General features: G+C 37.6%; 1 protein-coding gene across 8 annotated transcripts in view; it reads left to right on the top strand.

The window, feature by feature from the left end:
• Window positions 1-22400, top strand: part of KDM4C (lysine demethylase 4C) — a 263563-nt gene that overhangs the window by 10653 nt on the left and 230510 nt on the right. For all 8 annotated transcript variants that reach the window (XM_071802539.1, XM_071802538.1, XM_065860562.2 and 5 more), the window contains exons 2-4: window positions 4822-4987; window positions 9497-9672; window positions 12748-12862. In XM_071802539.1, coding sequence (XP_071658640.1) covers window positions 4844-4987; window positions 9497-9672; window positions 12748-12862 — 435 coding nt within the window. In that variant the 5' untranslated portion in view covers window positions 4822-4843. The remainder of the gene's footprint in view (window positions 1-4821; window positions 4988-9496; window positions 9673-12747; window positions 12863-22400) is intronic.

Below are 22400 nucleotides of genomic sequence, written 5' to 3'. Positions count from 1 at the left end.
TAGTCAGTTCATTTGGTAATTGCATGTTTGTTTCATACATTGCTGTTTTTAAAGAAGCTCAGATATTAAAACTGATATGTTTTGATGAGGTGTCTTGGTTGAGAGGAATTTTTATAATAGCAGTTTACGTGATAATTAGTTTGTGCCTGTTGCTTGTAATTAGGCAGTGGCCAAAATCACTCTGCAATTTTTTCTCTTAGCTGTACCACCTGGATATGGCTTTTACTTGTCTTCTTACCCCCTCTCTTAAGGAATGTAAAAACTCAGTTACCTTTCAGACTTAGGCAAATTTAGTTCCAAAATTTATGGGAGACAGGGCCTCAAATTTGTAGGAATACATACAGGCACTGTGCTTGCATATGTTTTGTGCCCACAGACAAAACTAGAATAAAAAGGTTGATATTAGGTTGTTTATTTTTTTCTGGTTGTGTTTTTTTTTTTTGAAACTGGCTTTCTCTATGTGTGGTTTCATTTAATAAGTTTATGTAGGAACTGATCAAGCTAATTGGTGAATGAAAGCTTAGGGAAATGGGCTTCACCTGTGGTGTAGTGGAAGGTGGTGTAGGTGATGTCTGGTGCTGTGCACATGTATGAGCTGGCAGAATTGATTTGTAACTGTGACTTTGGCTTTGTGTGTTTAGCTGTGCAGCTGCAAGTGTTTAACTTACAGCAGTAGGTAGGAATAGCTCAGAATCAGAGAACTGTGGAGGTTGGAGGCGACCTCTGAACATCATCGGGTCCAATCTCCTTGCACAAAGCGAGCTCAGCTGCAATGGATTGCTCAGGCAGTGTTGAACTGGTTTCTGAATTATCGCCAAGGATGGGCACTCCACAACCTCTCTGGGCAACCTTTTCCAGTATTTGATCGCCCTTGTGCTACGTTTTGATTGCTCATATATTTATAGAATCATTTTTTGTTGCCATTTATAGCAGGAGCCGGATTCAGCTCTAGTTGAGCTTTGGGCCTTCTAATTTTCTCCCTGAATAACTTTGCAACATCCTTGTAGTCCTCCTGAGTAGCCTGCTCCTTCTTCCAAAGGTCATAAATTCTCCTTTCATTCCCAAGTTCCAGTCACAGCTCTCTGTTCAGCCAGGCAGATCCTCTTCCCCGCCAGCTTGCCTTCCGGCACACAGGGACAGCCTGCTCCTGAGCCTCTAAGATTTCCATATTGAAGAGCGACCTGCTTTCCTGGACTCATTTGTCTTCAGGACTGTCTCCCAAGGGACTCTGCCAGCCAGCCTCCTAAACAGATCCAAGTCTGCCCTTTGGAAGTCCAAAGCAGCAGTTCTGCTGACTGCCCTCCTTACTTCTCCAAGAATAGAAAACTCAATCATTTCATGATCACTATGCCCAGGGCAGCCTCCAAACAACACATTACCCATGAGTCCTTCTCTGTTCACAAAAAACAGGTCCAGTGTGGCACCTTCCCTACTTGGCTCCACTGACCAACTGTGTCAGGAAATTGTCTTCCATACACTCCAGGAGATGTTATGTCTCATCTGTTGGAAATATAACACAGCAATCTGTGAAGCTGAAGTCCCCCATGAGGACAAGGGCCATTGATCATGAGATTTCTCCTAACTGCCTGCAAAATATTTTGTCTGCCTCTTTATCCAGGATGGGTGGTCTCTAAGTCTCCCAGGATGTCTGCATTGTTGACCTTCCTCCTGATTCTTTATGGGTAAATGTTCCACCCTAGCATCACCACCATACAGTCAAACCACTTTCTAACATACAGAGTTACCCAGTCTCCACTCCTTCCTTGCCTGTCGCTTCTGAGAAGTTTATAACCATCCAATGCAGCACTCCAGTTGTGTGAGTCATCCCACCCATCCCATGTTTCCATGGTGGCAACTATATAATAACTTTTATGCTTGTTGTAGATGAGCAATTTAAGGTTCTACGTGCTGCAGAACAATGTTTGGATCACTTAAAGAAAGATGTGACTTAACAGATTTCAATGGCAAGGTCTACTCTATTGCTTATGGCATGGAGGAAATATACCAAGCAGATCAGGCAAGAGTTGTTTTAGAGTGATTTTTATGGGGACAGGAGATGTGAAAGCATAGAAGGAGGCCTGCCCATTGAGTCACAAGGTTCAGAATGGACCCCCTTGCTTTCTAAACTCCTTGTCAGAGAGGAGGAGCCTATGCTCAGCTGGATCCAAAGTTAACCCCAGACTTGATCAACAGTTCAAGTCTAAGAAACACAGCAGGTAAGAGATTATATGCATTTATGGCCAAAGGATTATATATGCACACGCGATTCTATATATTACTTGTTGAGGATTTCAAAGTTTCATTATCCTGCATGTCAACCTGCTAACCTCCTCTCCAGGGACCTGGTGTCAGGTCACTCTGAACTCTGGATCCCAGGTCTCTCAAAGCAAGCTCTCAGGCACTGAAGCCCATGGAAGTAAATAATTCAGTGGAGTAGTACAGCAGTGGGGTTGGCTCGAGCTGGGTGCCTTCCAGAGGTCACAGCCAGGCTCAGAAATCCCTGGGTTTTTACAGCTTTGCACCTGCGCCTCATGCCACGATTCAGCCCAACAGCAATATTTGAGTCTGCAGTCTTCTTGGTTCTCATTGAATCCTTTTGGCTGATCTCAGATGGGCCTTTGTTTTGTCTAGCTGTAGATATTGTTTACAGTTCATAGCCTTGAAGGTGTTGTCTGAATGAATCCTATTTCTTCCCAACAATGTGCATAACAGAACTTACCTTGCAGAGGTCCACAATTGCTTTGTGTTGGTCTTGGAGAGATTATTTTCTCTTCACTCAATTCCATTCTTCCCAGCAAAGTGCAAGCCAGGCCTTGTGTCTCAGATGTCCACGGTGACCTGTAGCTGCTTTTGTTTCCATTAAGCAGACGCAAGTTTGGTAATTTTGAGCAGAACTTTGCAGCATGCAGTTTAAGATTACAGCAAATTCAGCTTACTAAGTAGCGTGAAGCAAGCAGTATATAAAAATCACACAACCTTGTAATTCTATAATTCTGTAATTCATTATGCAGTTACTTAAGCTTAATGATTGATACGAAACTTAAATTGGGGTCATCCAGTGATCCATGAGTAATAGAAGATCATCCACATACAGCCAGCTTGTTCAGCAGAGAGAGCTCACAGTGGGCTCACCCAGGCTGTTGTAATTATGAAATAAAGTGTTTGGCTCATAGTCAAACTGCACACAGTGGGAAAGGTCTGCATGAGACTCCCTGTGCCCACAACTCATTGCTGTTCAGTGCTGTTCTGCTTCCCTGTGGCTTTCCTAAAAAGAGCCCCTGGCCCGGCTGCAGCTCAGGCCTTTGTCTCCTTTGGAGTCTGTACCAAACTGCTGCTTGGGTGGGGAGGGGGCACATCGAGTGCATCTGCCACGCTGCTGCACAGTGGCTTCCAGCTCTTCCTGTTTGTTGCCCATGCTGTGTGCATTGATGTAGATGCACTTCAGTTGAAATATAGAACCTGCCACCTTTCTGAGGGGAGATACTCTATTTTCTACATGAGCATTTTCAGGTGCTTCTGTGGTTTCTAATACATCAAGAACCCTTGCATCTTTGCTGCTGCATGGATTTCTACCCCCTGTCTCCACTGAGACAGCAGACCGAAGGACCTCACTAGCACACTGTCTCTTAAAAACTAGCATGCTGCCATCAGGCTTATCTCTAGTGAGCCTGGTTTTATCCTTTTTCCCCTTCAAATCCAGTTTTAAGCTCTTTCAGTGAGCCCTGCTGACTCTGGTCCTGTCCTCCTTTTCCACCTTTGAGACAGTTACATTCAATTTGTTGCCATAGGGTCTGGTGTTGTGTAGACTGACCCATGATCAGAAAGTCCTGAATTCTGATCGTAACATCTGGCTTGGAGCCAGGTATTGATCTGGTGGCTCTTCCTGTTTCTTCCCTCATAATTCCCTGAAACTGGAAGGACAGAGGAGAACACTGTTTGTGCTCCCGATCCCTTAACCAGTCGTGCCGAGGCCCTGAAATCTCTCTTGATTGCCCTTGGAGTTCTTGTTGCAACTTCATTGCTGCCTGCCTGAAAAATCAATAGTGGATAATAATGTGAGGGCTGTACGAGAAGAGGATGGCACATGGTGATGTGTAGCTGGAAACACCAACACATGCTGAAGCTGAAATGTATCTGTCAGTTGCCTGAATATCAGCCCTTTCATGATTACTGCGTCTTGGTATGAAACAGAAATATGACCTTGTTTTCAGCCATCCTTGATGCTGAAATGGAAATAAGAGGAAACGCCCATTATTTTTACATGTGTCACTTGCGTGCTTTGTTTCTGTTGAAGAGAATGAGGACTAAAACAGTTCTGTTGTTAAACTGCTAATACAAGAGTTAGGGAATCCAGGTGCTCTTTCTCTGTGTTTGCAGTGTGAGTGGGTAGTGACTAATCATTTTTTTCCATATACTAAATGAGAATAGTGATATTTTATCAAATGTGTAGCTTTGTTACTCCTGATTGAGCATGTGTAATGTAAATCTCTGGACAGAGAATTGCAGCAACCTGTAGATGGATCAATACAAGGAGTTGCTAGTACAGTGTTAAAGGTTAACTTGAGAAAATGTGCTATAAAAGCAGAGGTATGGACTAGACTGTATAAGTGTCACTCATCCTAGTGTTTGTGCTGGGTACGGGCTAAGTATTCCTAAAGCGGTAAGGAGAATAAGTAAACATTCATTTTGTGCGTTTTATACTAGGATGGACAGAAGATTTTGGAAGCTTTTTTCCTGTTTGAAACATATATGTCTAAATGAGGTTTTTTTTTAATAGATTATTTTCTTCAGTGTATGTTATTTTTTTTCTTTTTTTTTAAGGCTGGATTGGAAGTGAACCACAATGGCTGCTGTCACCTCAGATAGTCCTCCGAACCCAAGCTGCAAAATCATGACATTTAGGCCTTCGATGGAGGAATTCAGGGAGTTTAACAAATACTTAGCGTACATGGAATCACAAGGTGCTCATAGGGCTGGAGTTGCGAAGGTAAACATCTATAGTGTGGGTGGAAAATTGTTCCTAATAACTGTTTTCCCAATATTTGTATTTTGCTGATTGCAAAATTGACCTTTTCATTATTTAACATCTTTTCCAAATGATTTTCGATGAATAGATACTGATCTGTTACTGTTTTAATAAACAGCTTTTTGTTATCTCTGTTTCATGCAAGCTAATGAAGATGATGAATGATCTCTTCTGTCAATTGTTTCCATGTTTACAATAGCAAAAGAGGATCTCTTCTTAAGGCAGATTTAAACTAGTTTTTGGCAAATCAGAACAAAATAGGGAGTTCATAGTACAAGTTAAAGTCCTGATCTACCAGATGTTGAACTCAGTTTTTTAGGGTTGTGTATTACTTTACTGAAGCACATAATCACGCTATAGTGAGTGGGTGTATGCATGAAGATAGTGAGGCACTGTTTGAATGGAAAGTTTTCTTTTTAATGATGATGATATTATCTTTTTGTTAATCAGAATTTGAGGTCCACTAACTACATTGAACAATGATATATCTAGGATCTTACAGCAGGTGTTCCTTCCCTAGCAGAGAGTGATTGTCAGAAATGAAGTCTGATGTAATTTTGTGTTACATCACGTGAGTATTTCTGTCTTAGCTGTTTTGCCACTTTTCAAACAAGCATGACACAGTGTAGGTCTAGAAATCCTAGCTTAGTTATTTGAAGTAGTCACTGGGAAAAGCCTTCTCTGTCACTGAGTTCTTAAGCTAATATTGCAAAGTCAAGACATTTAAAAATGGAGAGAAGAGGAAAAAAAAAACCCTGCAGTTCTTGGTTTCCCTGTGCCCACTCCCTCTTCCCTGCTTCCTGTAAAGCGAAGCAAAACTGAACCCCTCTCACCTTGAGAATGCTGTAGTTCATTTGCTTTCTGATGTCTGAGGGTGGGCTACATATAAGTCTTATTTTCAAACTCTTTACTGCAACAGGAGTAGAAACGTGATAAAAAGATGACAGAGGAAAGCCAGAGCTGAATTTTTCACATATTCAGCTGTATTGTGGAACCTGTTTGTGTGAGGATGAACTGTTCTAGTCCTCTTGTCTTGAACAGCAAACTTAGTAGGAAATTCATCATAATGACATCTGCTGTGCAACAGATTTACTCCATTAATACTTATGTGAGCAGAAGATGCTAGCTATGTATTATTCTGTGGATTACGTATGTGGACTTAACATAAAAAAAAAAAATCTTATTTTTTGTATAAATAGCTTTATTTCAACTGTTGCTAGTTTTTAATCCTGTTTCATGGATATCTGGCCAAAGAAATAGAAGGTACCTTATGACCGGCCACTGAGATGATACTGATTTTCTTCTGTTTCAGTTTGTTTATTCGTATGTAATGTGCTTGCTTTCTTTGGCATGTTGTATGTAAAGCAGGTGTGCACAGATTGTACTCCTTGCTTTCTCTGGCTATATGAGGAAGCTATTATATGAGCCAAGATTAGTGTGTAATATGTTTGGGGGGAGAAAAAGAAAACCAAACACAAACCCAAACCAACACAAAAACTGAAATAATTTTGTTTAAAAAGAAGAACATTTGTGACACGCTATTTATCATGGCTATGTCTGTACTAGTCTACAACTGCTCTTTTAATTTGTTAGTGTTCAAAACCAGAAGCTTTTTGATATGAAAAAAAGCCCAAACCTTTCATTTTCCTTTAAAAATTGTATATACTTACCTGTTTAGACAATTCTCAGGAGGTATATCATCAAAATGATACTGTAATATTTAAAAATCGTATGCAAACTTCTTATTTCTGAGACATTCAGAATAAATAAAAGCTTCAGTTCTTCTCAGCCAGGCTTTTTCTGTGTTTCTTCTCTTCTGTCAAGGATTGAAGCAGCTGGGAATGCTGGTCAGTGGCTTCACGTGGTGCTAAGTGCTCCTCTGAGGCAGCTGCTATACTTAAGATGAATTGTGGGACTAAAATATGTAATAGTTTGAGCCTAGTGTAGTAGCCATTTTTATGCATGAACTTCAGGATATCTGGAAAAGGAGACTCTTCCATGTCTTGGCATTCTTGGTTGCAAAATTTCAGACAGTAGGAAGTATAAAAAGATAATGAATTTGTCTTATTGGAAATATTCAGATTTTTTTTTTTTTTAGACATGAGTATGGCTCCAGTCTTATTCTGTTTTGATTCCTTATCCTGATTTCTGGTCCTGGTTCCTTTTCTGCCATCTAGCAATTAAACCTACATGTGCAACCAGTGTAGGAAAAAAGGGCAGAGGCATTGAGGATGTCCTGAGGAAAGCAATAGGCACAGTAACATTAGGAAAGAATGCGAAAGGAAATAATACAGAGCAGTTTTGCCTTTATTGTATACTTTAAAATGTCTGTAATATTGCTGTCATCTTCATAACCTTATTCTTAGTGTTGTTCTACTTTCTTTCGCTGGTGAAATCTGCAAGGCAGTATCTTTGGAGGTTCTGGGTAGGCATAATTTTCTGCAGTAACCAAGCATGAGATTAGTTCCTGCATACATGAAACGCGTATGATCTGAATATTCACTTGTTACTAAAAGGCAAATATGACATAATATCTAGAATATATACTAGTGCTGTTATTTTAAAAAAGAGTTGCACTTAATGTTAATATGCAAACTTTATTTCCTGTAAACTTTGTTTTGAAGTTGAAACACCTTAAAAGAACATTCTAATGGGCCAAAGTAGTAGTTACCTTTTTAGGTTAGGCACATGGATGTGTTAAACTGGCTTTTTAAAAATACAGTGATATCTAGCCAAATGTTTCAGTGTTTTAAAGAGTATAATGCAGATGTCAGGTGTGGAATGGATGCAGGCATATACTGTATTTAATTTACTTTAGTACTAACCTAGTCAAAAATCAATCTGTAAAATGGTATCATGGCAACAGAAGAACAGAGGTCAGGCTGTGATCTTGGTCACCATGCAGTAATGCTGCAAGATGTGGATTAGAATCCCATAACAGTTGAAAATGAGCAGGGAGTCCATTCTAGTAATTTAAGTGACAATCCAAGTACTTCAGAGATAGGACAGCATTCAGGCATAGTATGAGAAGTGGGTAGTAAATTTTAGATCCATATCCTTAGTTAACACTGTTTAACATGTATTAATTTTTAAATCTTCAAGCAACTTCTATTTTTTAATGTAATTAAATACAAACTGAAACCAGTTTCTTTCCTGGTGAAATCATTAGTTACTTAAGGATGAACCTTGCAGTGTTGTTGCCATTGCCAAACCATACCTCTTTATTTTGTAATTTTATCTGATCTAATAATTAATATAATTTTTTTTCAATAAAGGAAATGAATTTTTTTTTCTGGCTCTCTGATTAACATCATCTCTTGGTGAGATGATTATTAAATCTCATTATCAGATAGTAGGGGTGGAAAACTTTGGCTACAGATTACTGGTCTCTCAAATTGTACACATACATGCAATTAAGAGAAACTGGAAATTAGTGGAGTTTTAGAAATAATTCAAATATTTGATTTACAGACTTTGTCACTACTCTTGCAGCACTTAGATTTTCATCCTGTTTTTGTCTGAAGTCACTAAAATTGAACATATCTGATAAGGGCCGAATTTGACCATGTACTCATGGATTTATGATATTTTGCATAGTGTAATTTGGCTTGTTTGAAGTTAATATCCCCATGTTTGTATGACTGAAAATGTGTGTCTTCATTTTGGCCATACACCCAGGGTTTAATTCCCATTCTAGCTGTCACGTTTCAGAACCATTTGGGAAGCTTTTCTTTATGTACATGTTGTATAAATGTGATAGTACCAGGAGCACAAAAAATATTTTTCTATATGTGTTTATATGAATCTGAGATATCTGCTGACCTGGGTTTACAAAGCACCCGGAATAATGTCTATGATACAAGAAAGCATAACAAAACCTTTAAAAATGATTAATTACATTAGTCGTCTTTCAGTTGTACTGTGACTCAGGAAGGGCTTTACTGGCCACACTGCAATTTTATGGGGAGTAAGTTAAAAAGGCTCTAAAATCTAAAGCTCTCTAAAATAGCTGTATTTTTTCAGTAAGAAATAGTTATTCATACTGTTTACACCAAATAACATTTGGACAGGCGATAACAGAGGATAACGATTTTATATCATGGAGTACAAAACATTTGTGAATTATAAGGCTTTCTTATTATAAAATATTTGTCTGTTCTGTTATTTTACACGTGAGTGTTTGCACAGTTGCACATGATTGAAATGCTGTAGATCAGTGAGTTAGTGCTTGTGAATTGAGGTGACACTATGCCCATTTTTAATTGGTTTCTGCATTGTCTAGTAGTACTTACATGATCAGTTAGTTATTGTGAAACACCTGGTTAAACAAGCACGCATTCGATCATGCGGGCATATTTGACTGGTTTTTTTTGGGTTTTTTTTTGTTTTTTTTTGTTTTTTCCCCAGAATATTTTGACTTGGTATTGCAACTATTGATGTCCTGTTTTTTTTAATTTCTGAATATTAAAGGTTATCCCACCAAAGGAGTGGAAGCCAAGAAAACATTATGATGATATTGAAGATTTGGTGATTCCTGCTCCAATTCAGCAGATGGTCACTGGCCAGTCAGGACTCTTCACACAGTACAACATTCAGAAAAAGCCGATGACAGTGAAGGAGTTCAAGCAGCTGGCCAACAGTGACAAGTATGTATATGAGGGGCGGGTCTTGATTAAAAAGACAAATATCTGTTCGCATACTGTGGTTTCTTTGAATTGTTCTGTGCAGCTGGTGGTTTGGGTTTTGTTTTTTTTTTTTTTACACTTATTCAGAAGATATTTTCCTGTCTTCTAAGTTGTAGGAGGATACCACAATACGAATCTTGTTTGTGTTTCTGTCATTGAAAGCATCTGGTACTGTGGCAACAAGGAAGCATCTAAAAAACCTGAGACATAATGCTTTCTGTCTACCTTTTTTCTTTCTGTCCTAACAAATTTTTATATTGAAAACAATGAAGATGATAGAGACTTATATCTGAGTTTTATTTTGAGTACACTTACTAATGTTTACCTTTTTTTTTTGCCTAGATACTGTAATGTAGTTATTTTTCAGAATTATCATATATTTCTCAAAATAACGAACATATTTTTTAACTTGCCTAGAAGTTTTTGCATTAATGTAAAAGAACTCAACTGCTCCTAGCAAATGCCTATGTTCCAATTATGGCCAGATGGGCATTAAGGGAGGAGAAAAAAGTCTATGAAGGGCTAGGCGCTGTACTGAAAAGTTTCAAATTGGTGGGCATTCCAAGAAAAGGGGAGCGATAGAATGACTTTTTCCACATTCCTTTTGTCTGCATAAAAAGAATAAATTCTGCTTCAGTATTTCCTTAAAACTGACTGAAAATAGTTTCTGAAAGGTGAATCGAAGATCCTAGAGATAAAAGATATTTGAATATAATGAAGGAAGGTAACACTGCCCTAGTTGGAAGGAAAGTTTCTCTCATAAGTTCATTTAAGAAATTAAGAGGTAAGAAGAGAAGCTGTTATCAAGATCAGGAAAAACTAGGACATGAAAAGCTTTTAAAGAGACTCTTCAGCAAATGTTCCATAATATTCATGCCTTTGTAAAAGTGCAAAACTGATCTCCTTATTTCAATTAAAAATGATTGATCTGTTTCTACCCATTTATTACTTGTGAAAAACTGATGTTATCACACTTACAGTTTTCTTCTTCTGGTAAGTGGGAATGGGAACCTATTTTGTACTTCTTAAAATTATTTGTTCAGTAACTATTAGAGCGGAGAATAAAATATAAAACCTGCATGGTATCCTTAGTAATATTATATTATACCTGTTCATATATGTTTAAAGTTTACATTAGATTAACGCAAGATAAAATGATAAACAATAATTTCTTAAAATAGCTTGATAATGCAAAACGCTGTGAAGGTTTTAATATGTATCACAGTGTTAGTTAAGATTATTATGTTCTTTATCATGGAAGATGTTTTGGAAGTGTTTCTGATTTCAGTTCTCATGTTTTTTACTTAAATCAGTTCACAACTTCATAGGTGAAGTTAAGAACAGCTGGGAGGGCTTCTTATCTACAGGGTGTTTCAGAAAAATGGACCCAACATGTTACAATTACACAAAAATTTGCAAGCAGTTTAATGAGTTAGTGAAGTTTTAGTAACCTTTTAATAAGTGCTCTGTGTTCCCTCCACCTGTTGTATGGACTGTGAGAGTTTCATTCACGGGCAGTTATGGTTGTAGAGATATATGGGTCCATCTTTTTGAAACACCCTGTATTGCTAGCTGTGGATCTTTGTAAATATTCCTCACTGCTCCTGAGAAAACGTGTCATACAGCCTCCTATGGCACTCTTAATGCAGTCTATATTTCTTAAACTAAGAAGTAGCTGGCTGTCCCTATTCTCCCAGTAAAATAATTTTGTTCCTTAATGAAGAAGACTTCTCTGTTAAGTGCTCTTGAGTATTGTGAAGTTATCCATTTCCTTTGAGGAAGAGAGAAGGCCCATGAACATCTAAATTTGATCATATTTACCTTTAAAATGGCCATGTGTGCTCAGCCTAATGCATTGCATCTTTTATTTGTTTAGGCATTCATAATTCACCATTGAACCAAAGCGCTTTTCCACCTTCACCTCTGGGCATAACTGCATCCCATAATCAAGATACTTGTGTTAGGGTAACTGAGTTCATGTATTGATATTACTCAGTGACAAGCAGAAATACAGACTAATTTCTGGAGCCTTATCATGTGAAATAATTGAAGCAATTCATTGTGGAGAATGCTTTGGTTAAGATGTGTTTTGCTAACTTGCTTGTCTTTGTTCTGTGTTATCACATGATGTAAATGTTCCTGGTCTACTTAATTCTTGTATGGTTGAATTTTCTTTCCAGTAGTTCCAGTGTAGTAGGTTGGTAGTACTAATGTGAAACTTCTCAGATTTGCAGTAATGGGGGAGCAAATTTTATTTCCTGAAGACCTAAATATGGGAGAATGGAGACCTGACAGAGGATCCCGAGGCAAAAGCTAGTAGTGGATATTTTCTATGCTAGTATGCTTGTGTTGAGTTCCCACAAGATTATACATGAGGTTTCAGTAACCTTCCAAAGGTATATATTTATGTACATAAAAGTATGGTGCCCTGTGCTGCACTAAAAGAATAAAAAGAAAAATTCCCTTAAATGTGTGTGGGTTTTTTTTTTCTTCACTGCATGATGGAATTTTTATGCCTACTCTTTGAAACATTATGCCTTTTCTCAAAAGGTTTTTCTGGGAGAGGAAGAAGAGAGGAAAGTACAGGCTGCTACCTGACAGAATCAGTACATTTAACTTGTTCCAAGACAAGCTTGCTCAGGACCTACCTCTGTGTCTTTGCAGTGCTGGTAGTGACTCAGGAAAATACCAAATACTTTTCAGTTGAGTGTTTTTTCCATGTGCGTCTCTTTTACGGAAGAGAAACAAAAGGGGGAGCCTCAACCTGAGGACAGTCAGTAGATGTGCTGTTTTGCTGCTGGAGATTCAAGAAAATGTACCGATAGGTGTATGACTTCAGTTAGTGTAGCTGTCTGGTAGGAGATTGTATGCTATGGTGGCTCATTAAACTAATAATTCAGGACAACTAATAATTCCTCAGTGAATTTGGAATAATGTGACATCAGAATTCAGTTTACAATATCAGAAACATAGTACATTGTGAAAGGTGGTTGTTGAAAGACTCTGCTGAACCTTTGCCTACCTCTTCCTCTGCAGATACTGCACCCCAAGATACGTAGATTATGAAGATCTGGAGCGCAAATACTGGAAGAACTTGACTTTTGTGGCACCAATTTATGGAGCAGATATCAATGGAAGCATTTATGATGAAGTATGCATAGCTTTTTATCCAGTTTATCTCTTCCAGCCCTCTTAAAGGGTACTGTACTTAGAGGATACATTCTTACTTTGTGACTGACAATCTGTCTTTTGAAATCTTTGTGTTACCCACTTTAAAGACTCCAAAGAAAGTTGAAATTAACTCTACATCTGAAGAGTCAGAAAACTTCTGTCCTTAGTAGGATGTTGCTACTCTTCCTGATCATAAGACTCTTCCCTTTCTTCACTTTGAACTCTCCAGAACTTTGAGATTCCTTCCTATTTATTTGTTTATTAACTTTTCGGTATGTGTGTTATCTTTGTACCTCTGTGGAAATCTAGTGATATTTTAAATAACTTTAAAATTAAAAGATGAAATACTTTATTTCTCTCTCTTTCACTGAGGAAAATGGATAGCTGTACTTTATACATGCCTGGAATGCCTGCATTTTCCTGGAAATGTGCTTACAATTACTATGTACCTCTGAATTAAAACAGATAAAATAGAAACTTCCTAGGGAAATGAATTTTGCTGGTTACTTGCCAAGATCTCCTTGAATAAATGTGACTCTAATACGGATGTCATTATGCAAAGAATAACAATATCCATTGATATCAGTTAGGCTGTGTAAGTAGCTATGGGAACCAGATTTTGAAAGGGTTATCGAAGTAATGAAACTAACAGAAGAACTGTTAGCATTTCCAAAAAGATTGTAGGATTTAAAAAATGCATGGCACACTTCTATCCAGAAGTATCTGTCATGTGTTGAGATTCTGAGTTATTTCATGTTCTGTGTAACTGCCTTCTCCAATCATTTAAAAGAATAAAACAGAAAAAAGGTAGAATTTCCCTGTGGCTGATGGTCTGAGGCTCTGCTAATACTTCATATGTCTTCACAGAAGAAAAATTACTTGAAGACTCTGTCCAAAGATAAATATGGTCAGCCAAGATGGCTCAAGGCAATTCAATTTTTGCACTAAGTTGTATGATATTTGAAAGATAGCTATAAATGTTGAATGGTCTATTGTTTAGAGAAAACAACAAGTCCAAATCGCTGTATAAAAATGATGGAGAAAATAACTGAAGATTCTGACTTGGGGTGTTTTGGTGAAGAGACATTCTAGGTGGTTTTACTTTGCAGAGACCAAAATGGGGCACAGGAAAGCAGTTTTTCTTTCAAGAAATAGAAGCTTGCCCTTTTTCTTCTCCTTTTTTTTCTTTTTCCCCCCTTTTTTCCTCCTTTAACATTGGCAGATAATACCTCCTGGTGTAGCTTTTCACAAATGTACAAATGTGTTTTCTTTGGTGTTTAGTATCTTAAGTTTACTGTTACATAAGCAATGCAGTAATATCTGATTTTGAAGTGCTGACTGGTCACAGGGAAGGTCAGAGATTTCCTTCTGTCGAATTGCACTCATTAGATTGGGAGGCTGATAAAGGGAGGTTGAAAATGCAAATGGTGAATGAAGTGAGAAGAGCAGCTTTCAGCAATCCTAACTCAGCTGTTGGGTGCATGGGAAGAAGAGACAAAGAAAGTACTGAAAGTGGTAGGGAGTGGGAAATAAAGGAGTGGGGAAGAAAACAGTAATAGTTAGAATGAAAGAACCTTAATGGCTGTGATTAAATGGATATTATTTAAAAGTAAATATCAAAGGAGAAATGTCAGTGAAAGGAATAGACACTGAAGAACAGAGCTGAGCAGTTAATGTGACAGCAGTGTCAGTGTCATGGTGTAGAGCCCTGTGGGGTTTAGAGGAAAAGAAGGAAAAAAACGCCGGTGCCAAACTGTTCATGAGGAAGGTTATGGATGCCACTGATTAAAATGTTTTCACTGAGAATTTTTTTGCCGAAGTTAATTTTTGGCCAGCAGATGGTGGACTTGCACAAGTAATATTTTTCATGTCTTTGCATTTGAAGATGGTGCTAAGAAAGGATCTTTTTGATTGTGTTTGTAATTAGAAGCTATTCTTATGTCTTCATTAAGTTTGCTTCAGGATTGTCATTATTCAGGGAAAAGAGATGAATACAATTAGCTGACGTTTTGGACAACACACCGCAGAAAGAGCATGGTGGAATTAATTTGTCGTAACAGACTATTTGCGATAAACAAAACCAAATGCTTGCATTTTACAAAATGCATTTTATAGAAAACAGGGTGTTATATATGTTGCATTTAATACAGAAGGGCAGAACATGGCAGAATTCCAGGTAGGAAAACACCAGGACCTTAGGGAAAATGTGTTGTATACATGTAATTTGGCCATCAAAATTAGTGAGAAATGCTGCTGCACTGGAAGTCCTTTTTTCTTTAGTTTAAAAGTTTCCATTACATTTTCTTTTCTATGTGGTAATGTTCAATTTTACATTGAGACATCTGTATCTGAAGCATGATGAACCTTTGATTTTTTTTGTTTTGTTTTGTTTTTCTATTTCGATTATTTAAGCAACAATATAGTTATTCGTGGAGTCTAGCATCTTGCTGGCATTGTGCCAGAGAGATCATAGATCTTGCAGGTTTTTTTTGCTTTTCTTAGATCAGAGGATGACAGATTCTGAGGGGTTTGGAAGATGGTGCAAAGTCATAAAGCCTGTATTATATGGAACAGCAAAAAAAACCCCAAAACTAAAACATTAGGAACAAAGATATAAATGCATGCTTTGAAATTTGACAACTGACATTGATGATTCAAAGTTTATCTTTGTGATATTTGGATTATTCCAGAATCTATGTTGTGTATTCATAATGTATTTATGGTTATTTGACAATTTTGAACACAGACTTATTGCTTATGAATAACCTATGAGAACAGGTATTCTGTACACTGTATAGAGCTTTTTAGAAAATAAATTCAAGATAGATGAATGTTTGCTTCAAATATCATTATTATGTGCTATATGCATTTTAATTGCTGTTACATTTAATTACAGTGCTTTTGTAGGAGAATGATGGTATAGGTGACCCAAGAAAAAGCATAGCACTAAGGAACAGATTATAATCTTATGTTCAAAGTTCTGTCTTTTTGTTGCTGTAAGGTCATGGGAATTTGAGTGAAAATTAATATTCCTGAGTGCATAATGTCAATAATAAAGCACCAAGGTACCTGTGAGTAAATTGAGGAGTGGGACTGACCTACTTTTTCTGTGCAGTCTCTGTTCTGCTGAACTACCCTTAGGACTTCCACTTCGGTGCCACATGCAACCATTGTTTAAACCAAACCAGCCATCACTCAGGCGACAGATTGTTTCCTTATTGTATGAGGTACAAGGTGCTCCAATTAACTTTCTCTGTTTCCTGCCTTTTTTTTTTCTTAATTCATTTGAAACTGTAATTGTGTGGACAAGTGGGGAAGACATATGAAACCCCTGCATGAACTGATGTAGCAACCAGGGGGAAAAAAAAATCTTCCTTGTTTCAAAAGAAGTTCCAAAGAAAAGTAACTGACTTGACATTTATAGACGATCATAAAATACACCTGACTTCAGTGCTGTCAGTGGAATCTGCTGTTCAGTAGAGAAAAGCCAAGGTTTGGAAGGAGCATATTTAAATGTTGTCTAGCCTCTCTCTTACCACTCTTCTTCAGCTCCTGTCGCGAAGATATCACTTTACTTCCCTTTCTCTTGTCTTAGTTTTATTCCTCCTGATAAGACAATTCCTGCTGCCTGACTTCTCCTATGTGTAAGCCGTGGGGAGTATGTTTGATTAGTAATACAGGAGGGATTGATTCAGTGGATTTTGTAGGCTAAGAGTTGCGTTTTTTTTGCCAAATTGTAGGTACTTCTCTAGTGTAATATTAACTCTGGCAACAACTGTACTCAAGTTTTCTGCTGTATCCCTTGACTGAGCAACTGACTAGATTGTAAAGCAGCACCTTGACCGTATATGAGTTTGGATTTGACCATGAAATGAGTTAGGGATGGCATCGGAGTTGTAATATAACCTAACACTGCAGGAGAGCAGTAGGGCACAAGCAATCCAAGTGCATCAGTAACAATTTCCTGTCCAAAGTGGTCTACTGGACCTTGTACTCACAAACCAGGGAGGACTTATTGCAGATGTGAAGGTTGAAGGCAGCCTTGGTAGTGATCATGACATGCTGGGGTTTAGGATCTTGAAAGAAGGTGTCAAAGGCAGAAAGCAGGATCACACCCCTGGCTTTTAGGAGAGCAGAATTTGGCTTCTTCAGTGATCTACTTGGAACAGTTGTGTGGGATAAGGCCCTGGACGGAAGAAGGGCCCAAGAAAGCTGGTTGGTATTCACCTCCTCTAAGCTCAAGAGTAGTCTATTCTAGTGAGCAGGAAGTCTGGTAAAAATGGCGTGGACCTGCATGGTTGAGCAAGGAGTTTCTGACAAAACACAGGGATGAACAGGAAATATACAGGAGATAGAAACAGGGATGTGTAACCTGGGAGGAATATAGACACACTGTCCAAGCACGCAGATATGCAATTGGGAACGTCAGAGCCTACCTGGAATTGAATCACAGATGTTGAGAGCAACAAGGACTTCTATAAGTGTAATCCAGGGATCAATACTGGGTCTAGTTGTGTTTAACATCTTCATTAATGATTTGGATGATGGGGCAGAAGTTGTAGACGATACAAAACTAGGAGGATCAGCAGGTCATGCTGCTATTCAGAGGGACCTTTAGAGGCTGGAGAAACAGGCAAATGGGAACTCCACAGGGACTAAACTGTGCAAGTTCAACAAGGGGAAGTACATGGTGAGGAACAACCCCAGGTATATGAGGTACATGATGGTGGCTGAAGGCTGGAAAGCAGCTTTCCAGAAAAGTACTTTGGGCACCCTGTTGGGACACCATGTTGAACATGAGCCAGCAATGTGCCAGTGCAGCAAACCTGTCTATCTGTGCTAGGCTGCTTTAGGAGGATTAGCTGCCAGCAGGTTGAAGGAAATGTTCCTTCCCTTTTATTCAGCACTGGTGAGGCCCCACCTGAAGTGCTATGCTTCTGGGCTTCCCATCTCTTCCTGAAGATACAGAGCTACTGGAGAGAGTTCAGCGGAAGGCCACTAAGATGATGAAGGGCCTGGAACATCTGCCATGTGAGGGAAAGCAGAGAGAGCTGGGACAGTTCAGCTTAGGGATCAGGGGGCACCTTATCAATGTACAAAAATACTTGTAGGGAGAGTATAAAGAGGACAGAGCCAGGCTTTTATCAGCAGTGCCCAGTGACAGGAGCAGGGGCAATGAGCACAGACTGAAACACAGAATTCCTGCTGATCATCAGGAAACACTTTTTCACTGTGAGGGTGACTGAGCACTGGCACAGGTTGCCCAGAGAGACTGTGGATTTTTCCTTCCTTGATGAGACAGTCCTACGGATTGTATTTTGCAAACTGACAACCAGAAGTATATCTCTCACATATCATCCTTTACAGTATATACAGGATGTTACTGGGTAGCTTAATGAGGTGACATAGACTCATCCCTTTTTTTTTTCTTTTTTAAATGTAGAAAGGTCTGCATTTTTTAGCCCACGATTATGTGAAATGTCCTTTATTGATGATCTACTGATAGTTGAGATCAATGTGGTCATTCCTTCACTTGTGTGTTTGGTTCTAATGTTCAGTACCAAAGAGAATCTACTTTCTTCTGTGTTTTTTACCACCCTTTGAAAGGGTGCTACAAAGCAAAGGTTGTATCTGAAAAGATACTGAGAAGAGAAAAAACAGACAAATAAAGGAGATAGTTGGTATTTCCTAATCTGTGTGTTTACGATGCAGAGATTCTGTCTGTGTTTTATGCACTTTGCAGAAGCAATAAAATCCTGGCAGGTTTTTTATTGTCTTCATTGGTGTGAGTGAGTGGGTGTGGAGAGAGAAGTGGGTGACCAAGCACAAATTTTTCAGTATGTTTCTCCTACTCTTTTCCACCCTCTTAATTAGTTTTTTTATTCTTCTTTATTACGTGGGCTGTTACAGTCAGTCATAGGGCATTTTTATTCCTAGTTGCAGAGCAGGTATCTTGTTTGCCAGGTTAATACTGAAATTAATCCATGAGATAGTCACAGGAAAAATTAAACACTGAAAAAGGATTGTGTGTATTAATGCATGCATACACAAAATCACATTCATAAATGTATAATACATCACACTGACTGATTTGTTTAAGTAGAGGGCACAAAATAGTATCGTCACTTTTTTAAGTACTTGAAAAAAAAAAAAGGAATAAATAAAAATCATTTGGAGCCTATTTTATTATTATCTGAAAAGAGGTCTCTGCTTAGAACCATGAGCTTCACTTTTGACCAGTACACTGAAAGCTACATTTTTCTTCGTGCCTCTGAGAGAAGGATGGGTCAGCTCCTTCTGAACTTTGCAAGGGTTCCGATATTTGAGAAGGGAAGTGTCCCATTTTATTCCCACATTGCATTAAAAGCTGGTCCAGAGGATGTTAAAAGAGTTGTAAAAACTCTTCGATAATAATTTAAAATAAGTTTGAATCACCTACAAAAGTAGTGAAGATTGGAACGGTGGTCTTCTAGATAAGCTGCTATGCATCTTACAATATTTCTCTGAAGGAATACGAAGTAAATCTAACGTGTGTAGCAATGATCACAGATAGTAGGATGTTTCAAGCCTGTATTTCTTTGTAAAGAAAGAAAAATACGTAATATTTCAGCTTTTTTCCTGATTTGGCATTGTGTGCTATGGTTGCCAAAGATGGCAGATATTCTTTAAAGAATTTGCCATGAAAAATGTGGATAAATTAGAGATACTTTTATTTTTTTTTACACATTCCCTTGAAATTATTACAATATTCTGATATTATTATGATTTTCTGAATAGAATAAATGTTTGATATTTTCCTAACATTGAATAGATAACAATGTCTAAATGGGTTTTTACATTTGTAAGAAACTACCAGCTACACCTTATGGTCTACTGGTGTTTTGATAATTGTTATGAAATATAGCATAACCTGCTAAGATGTACTTTGATTTTGAGAAGCGTGTGTTGACCTGTTAAATTGCTCTTTTACAGCTCCTGTAATCTTTTTAGTGTGCGTTGCAATTGCAAAGCTTAAAAAGAGTTATATAACTGTTTGAAAAGCTAAAATCGGTATTTTACTTAAACTTCGTGTAAGCATTTTACTTAATTTTTTGGAATGTTAAAGATATATCTCTGAGGGAAAGTAACAGCTTTATAATAATTTGTAATAATTACTTGTAACAATCTAGGCATAGATATAAAACTGATTTATTATTTATTTTTAAGTTCAGGGACTGTGGGAAGAATTAAAATGAATCAGTGTGATTTTAGTATTTCAGCCAGTTTCAGTGGACATTTCCTTTTGAGCTAAGACTGCTTGTCCAAAATAGTCTTTAGGAAATGGAAATAGCTCATGCATTTTGAGCGTAGAAGTTGTGGATTAAGTATTTTGTATGTTTGGTATTTTGAAGCAAGAATTGTTCTCCATGGGAAGATTTACTTTCTTTTTAGGGACAAACCACTAGGTTTGCTTGGTGACTAGTTGTGATTTGACTTAACAGAGGGTGAAAATATGAGATGTGGTGTTGAAAAAAGACTTAAATTATTCTCTTAACTATCCCTTCATTCTTACTAAGAGAAGAGCAGAATTTCAGGATGTTATGGTTGCTAAAATCTTACCTGAATTAAATAGGGTGACTGGATGAATTAATTGGTAAAAAGCCCACAGAGTACTGTTAAGTAGAAGGGCAACACCTCTGTCTGGAGAAACCTTCAATCTGCAAATTGCTGCAGGCTGGAAGGGTTTTCTGGGGAAGTACTGCTTTGCTCACACTGTTTCTTGTCTTTTCGCCACTGTTGGGAAGAGTATGCTGCTTAGAGTAACAGTTTATTTTTATCTGGTGTATTTATTGTCGTCTTCTAACCCTGTATGTGTCTGTGTGCCTACGTGGTTGAGTCATTGCTCTTGTTTTGTTGTATTAATTTGTGTCTTTGCACAATTTGAGAACAAAGATAAATTTTATGTGATTAAAAAAATAAAATCTGTAAATTAATTTGAGGAATAATTAGTTTTCTTCAAACAGACTTTATACCTACTACTACCTTGCTGGTCATTATGATTTTGAGATTTGAAAGGTCCAAATTTTATGAGCGTCTACTATTTGTGTTCATATTGGTGTTCAGGTTTTTTTTGATAATTTTTTAAATTTTTTTTTTAAATTTTGAGTGCCTTTGTATCACACAAATGCATCAAAGCCAAAGCTTCCATTAAAAAAAGAAAAACAACAACAAAAGAAAAAACCTGAAACACCCAAAAAACCCAAAAAGAACAAAAATTGCTGTTTGGGATAAACTCATTCTGTAAAGTCCTTTACTCCTTTTTAAAAGTCCCAGATAACTTACAGGTAGTTTTCCTTACTGAATGAAATAGTTGTAGCAGGCAGTCTGAAGTGATTGTTCAATGAGAAGGCTGAACTTCATACAGAAGTTACCGTCTTGTGTATCAGTACTAGCTGCTGCATATGTAACATGCTTGATATAAAATCTCAAAAAACAATGAACTGAAAACTGAGAGTATTCAATGTTCATGTTTTCTTGCTTTAAACTGTATTCTTAATTCACCACCTGCCCAACTATTGAATGTCACCGTGTTTCTTAGTCTTAATGAGCTGCATCAGATCTGCAGTGTGCCATCAATTCATTTTCCAAATTTGAGTAAGATTACCAGAACTGTGCAGAGTTCAGTGATGGGGGTGCAGAGCAGGTCACGGTTAAAAGGATGTGTAGGGGCTGTCTTCCCAATAAAGAAATTTGCCTGAACTGAATTTGTAATAGTTTAGATTATATTCCTTGTTTTTCTGACTGCTTGAGCACCAGCTAATGTCTTGCCCAGAGGTGCTAATAACTGCTGTTACAATGAAGTCTAATTTCTTTCTTTTCAGTTTTGTAGCTTTGATCTTGGTTATACTGGCTCTTACATGCTGTATTACCTGAAATTAGAATTGTACTTTGTGGTTGAAGCTGAAATGCAGCAAAACCTAAATACATGGCTTTCTGAATGGCTTTTAATATATGCATGTTATAGGCAATAATGTAAGGAAACAGCTGAAATCCCATGAAATCAGTAGATTTCTTCCATGGTATATTTCTTATTCAGTATATCATTGCGGTTAGAAATACTTCTGAAGTGATGTAGTGGTTTTAGTTTTTATGCTTGTCAGAGAAATGGTACATTTATGCATGTAAACTCAATTTTAAAATCCTTTTGCATACTATTTAGTATTACTTTGTAAGTAATTAAAAAGAGTAGATGGAGTCAGTGAAACTTAGTGGCTTCCAGCTATCAACTCATCAAAGATTTTTTCCTGCAGCTATTATTTCTATTGTATATTGTATTTCAATCCATGTTAGATTTGATGTATTAAGTGTTAAGCAGATATAAACTTCTGTATGTTCTCTGCTTGGAACATCTCAGGCGTAAAACCTAATGTAAATCTTCTAAGGTCAAGATAATTTTTCCTCAGGTAACTTCAACCATCTTCTAAATTGCTTACAAATTTGTATCAATCTGCGAGATCCTGTGCATATCTTTTGACTGA

This window comes from Patagioenas fasciata, chromosome Z, assembly GCF_037038585.1.
Source record: "Patagioenas fasciata isolate bPatFas1 chromosome Z, bPatFas1.hap1, whole genome shotgun sequence".
Lineage (NCBI taxonomy): Eukaryota > Metazoa > Chordata > Aves > Columbiformes > Columbidae > Patagioenas > Patagioenas fasciata.
The sequence above is the reverse complement of the archived record's forward strand: the minus strand, read 5'-3'. Positions and strand labels throughout refer to the sequence as shown.